The sequence below is a fragment of the Triturus cristatus genome, chromosome 2_2 (genome assembly GCF_964204655.1).
Source record: "Triturus cristatus chromosome 2_2, aTriCri1.1, whole genome shotgun sequence".
In the NCBI taxonomy this organism is placed as follows: Eukaryota; Metazoa; Chordata; class Amphibia; order Caudata; family Salamandridae; genus Triturus; species Triturus cristatus.
Window position 1 is genome coordinate 422,895,593 of NC_140582.1, and position 3,760 is coordinate 422,899,352.

The 3,760-nt window shown below is 40.3% G+C and overlaps 1 protein-coding gene across 1 annotated transcript; it reads left to right on the forward strand.

The window, feature by feature from the left end:
• The first annotated feature begins 233 nt into the window (after positions 1-233).
• Positions 234-2,069, forward strand: LOC146862310 (SCAN domain-containing protein 3-like). The gene has a single exon (XM_085643072.1). The coding sequence runs from the start codon at positions 234-236 to the stop codon at positions 2,067-2,069; it is 1,836 nt and encodes a 611-aa protein (XP_085499198.1).
• Positions 2,070-3,760: the final 1,691 nt, after the last annotated feature.

Sequence of the window (3,760 nt, forward strand, 5' to 3'; positions counted from 1 at the left end):
CAGCTCACATAATGGAAGCCAGGACCAGCTGCAATTTCTGTTTTAAGCACGTGGAAGAAACCGGATGTGTTACTGGCATTTTACAGAAAAAAAGAAGATTTTTTACACTTCTTGTGAAAATGCAAAGAGTTTTTTTTTAAAATGACAACCATACAGCATACAGCAGCAAGTCTGTGGTAATCATTAATGTTGGACTTTGAAATTTTGTATCATATGTCAAACACACATTTGACATGGATCGTTTCCTGCTGCCAAAAGATGGTAGCTCACACAAACGAAAGGCCGAAACAGACGTCGAGAAAAGAGCTGCAAAAAGTAAGAAGTATGATGCCTCCTACCTGGACCTTGGATTCACCTGCGTCACCATAAATGGTGAAATAAAGCCACAGTGTGTGGTTTGTGGCATGACCTTGGCTAATGAAAGTCTGAAACCAAACAAATTAAAGCGCCACTTGGAAACCAAACACGGGTCACTGGTAGGAAAGAATACAGATTTTTTTGCCAGAAAGCTGGAAGACATCATCCACCAAAAAGACACTGTGAAAAATGTGGTCTCCACGCCAACAAATGCCTTGAAAGCATCTTATCAAGTGGCGTACCACATTGCCGAAAACAAAAAGCCCTTTACGGATGGGGAAAAAGTGATTCTTCCAGCAATGCTTGATGTGGCCAGAACAATGCTTGGTGAAAAAGCGGCAGAGAAGTTGAAATTGGTACCACTCTCAGACACAATAATTTGCCGCAGAATCTCTGACATGTCTGAGGATATCCATAGACAACTCCTTGCACGCTTGAAAGAGAGTTTGTTTGCTTTGCAATTGGATGAAGCGACTGACTTATCTAAGGACGCTCATTTAATTGCTTATGTCAGATACTGCCACAAAACTGTAATATTCGAAGATTTTTTATTCTGTAAACCAATCAGGGGACAGGCAACAGCATCAACCCTGTTTGACATTCTCAATGACTTCTTGTGCTCCAACGGCTTAAAATGGGACAGCTGTGTTGGGATCTGTACGGATGGTGCTCCTTCCATGTGTGGGGCTAGGGCAGGCATAAAAGCCAAAGTGTTAAAAGTGGCTCCTCATATTCTATGGACCCATTGTATGATACACCGGGAAGCCCTTGCAGTCCGAAACATGGATAGAGAACTTGGGGATGTGTTGGATTGTGCTGTAAAAATTGTTAATTTCATAAAGGCGCACCCCACTAGAGCACGTCTGTTTGCAATTTTGTGTGCAGAAATGGGAGCTGATCATAATGGTTTGCTTTTCCATACTGAAGTCCGATGGTTATCCAGAGGGAAGGTTCTGAACCGTATTTTTGAATTAAGAAATGAAGTACGGCAATTCCTTCTAGATTTGGATCCATACAAAGCAGAACAGTTGTGTAATCCTCGTTGGCTTGTGCTTTTAGCATACCTTGCAGACATCTTTGATAAATTATATTCCTTGAATTTGTCTTTGCAAGGAGCTGAAAGTACATCTTTCACAATGTGCAAAACAATATCTGCTTTCAAGAAAAAGCTAGAGTTGTGGAAAAGACTAACTGAAGATGGCCTCCTGGAGGCATTCCCGTGTTTATCAGAAGCTGTTGAGGACACAGGTTATGAACTTGAAAGTGCTGCTGAGGTCATAAGAAATCACTTGACTTCTCTCAGGGGTGGTTTAGAAAAGTACTTTCCTGAGGACATTAATCATGACAATGACTGGGTCTTCCAACCTTTTCTAGTGGATGCAGGTACTCATCTCCCAGTGCACCTTCAGGAAGACCTAATTGAGGTCCAGAGTGATCGCGTTCTCCAAATGCAATTCAGCAAAATCCCCTTGGCAGAATTTTGGCTGAAAATGTCTGAAGAACATTCATGTTTGTCACAAATTGCAGTCAAGACTATTCTGCCTTTTAGTTCGTCATATTTATGTGAGATTGGTTTCTCAGCCTTGGCAGTATTGAAGACCAAGTACCGTTCAAGGCTTGAGGTGGAGCACAACCTGAGGATGGCTGTAGCAAAGATACATCCACAAATTGACAATCTCTGCGGAGAAAAACAGGCCCACCCATCCCATTAGTTCAGAAATGTGTTACCAAGTTTGTCAAACTATGTTTTGTTTAGGAAAAATAAAGTACTGTTGTGCATTTTTGGGCAATTCTTTTTGGAGACTTTTTGTTTGAACTGTGTAGTAAGCCTGTGACTCCGAACTATAATCACCCACAAACCTTTAGTTTCCTAAACACTGTTTAATAATATTTCCCCACCGTAAAAATGATTTGCCATGGGAACGGGGGGGGGGGCGTTTGTGGTTGTCTGTGATGAGGAGTACCAAGTTCTAAAAAAAATTCTCAGGAGGGGGTCCTTAAGCCTGGAAATTTTGACAGGGGGGTCTCGGCATCCAAAAGTTTGAAGACCTCTGGTATAGAGGAATAGGGGAGAAATATATTACAGTTTTAAGATCAATGTATCGTAGTCCCACAGCCCATATTTCTTTCATGGGGAGATGACGGAACCAATTCCTATTAGCAGAGGGACTCGGCAGGGATGTCCCTGCTCACCCTTATTGTTTGCGTTCTACGTAGACCCTTTGATTAGAAAGATAGAAGCCAATAACATGGTTGTTGGAATGCAGAATATCGGGGGAAACACCAAAATATTGGCTTACGGGGACGATCTTGCCATAATCACTTCCAATCCTGTGATGGCTGTAAAGGAAAACGAGAAAGAAGCTGATTTCTTTGGGAAACTCTCTGGCTATTGATTAAATCAAAGTGAAACACAGATCCTGACTGGTAATGGTCTTCAGTTAAACGATGCACGTGTGGTTCAAACAGCGGTTTATTTGGGGATAGAAATTACGGCAGATGTCTCCGAAATTATGGATTATAACCTGAACCTCTTAACTGTTAAATTTAAGACTGAATTTGCTCGCCTAGAAAATTTAAATCTCACAATGGTGGCTAGATGTAATATTATTGAAATGATTCTTTTTCCAAAGATCCTATATTTTTCAAGGGTCATACTTCAGTCTATCAATAATACCTGGTTTAACTCGATGAATCAACTTTTTTCTAGATTCATTTGGGCAAACTGTTGCCCCCGCAGAGCATTTAGATTATGAACTCTACCTAGGGATAGAGGTCGGTGGGCAGTTCCTAATCTCCAATTATATCACTGTGAAGCGTTGTTGCAAAATATGGAGATATTACTTAATGAAAAAAATGACTTAACAAGGGATAGTTCCTCTGTTTCTATTTTTGAAATGATTTTGGGACCTGAAGCTAAGGGGTGTTTTTTATGACACATTGATTTTAATTATTACAAACGGGTGAATTTTAAAACTCTAATCTGTGCATTTAAGGTCTGGACCTCGGTTCGTAAGAAGCTGGGACTTGGACGCTTCAATGCATATACCCCTTTGTACAGGAATAAACTTCTTCCCTATATTTTTAAGGATTGGTTTATGAAGCAATGGTATGATAAAGGAATACGAACAATTGGAGAACTTACAAATGGGTCTGATTTGTTATTGTTTGATACCATAAGGGATACATTTGGGCTAGATAATCGGCAATTTTTAAATACCTCCAATTAAGAGATTTTTTAAGTAGAAAAACTTGGGGGAACCTCTGGTTTCCTCAAGGTACAGGTAATGGAGGTACTATTTAAAAACTCAAGCACGTTTGGGGGGGTTATACAAAATCCTGATGGATTTAATGCTCAATGATTTGACTAAACATATAGACCGGTGGCAAAAGTAGGTCCATT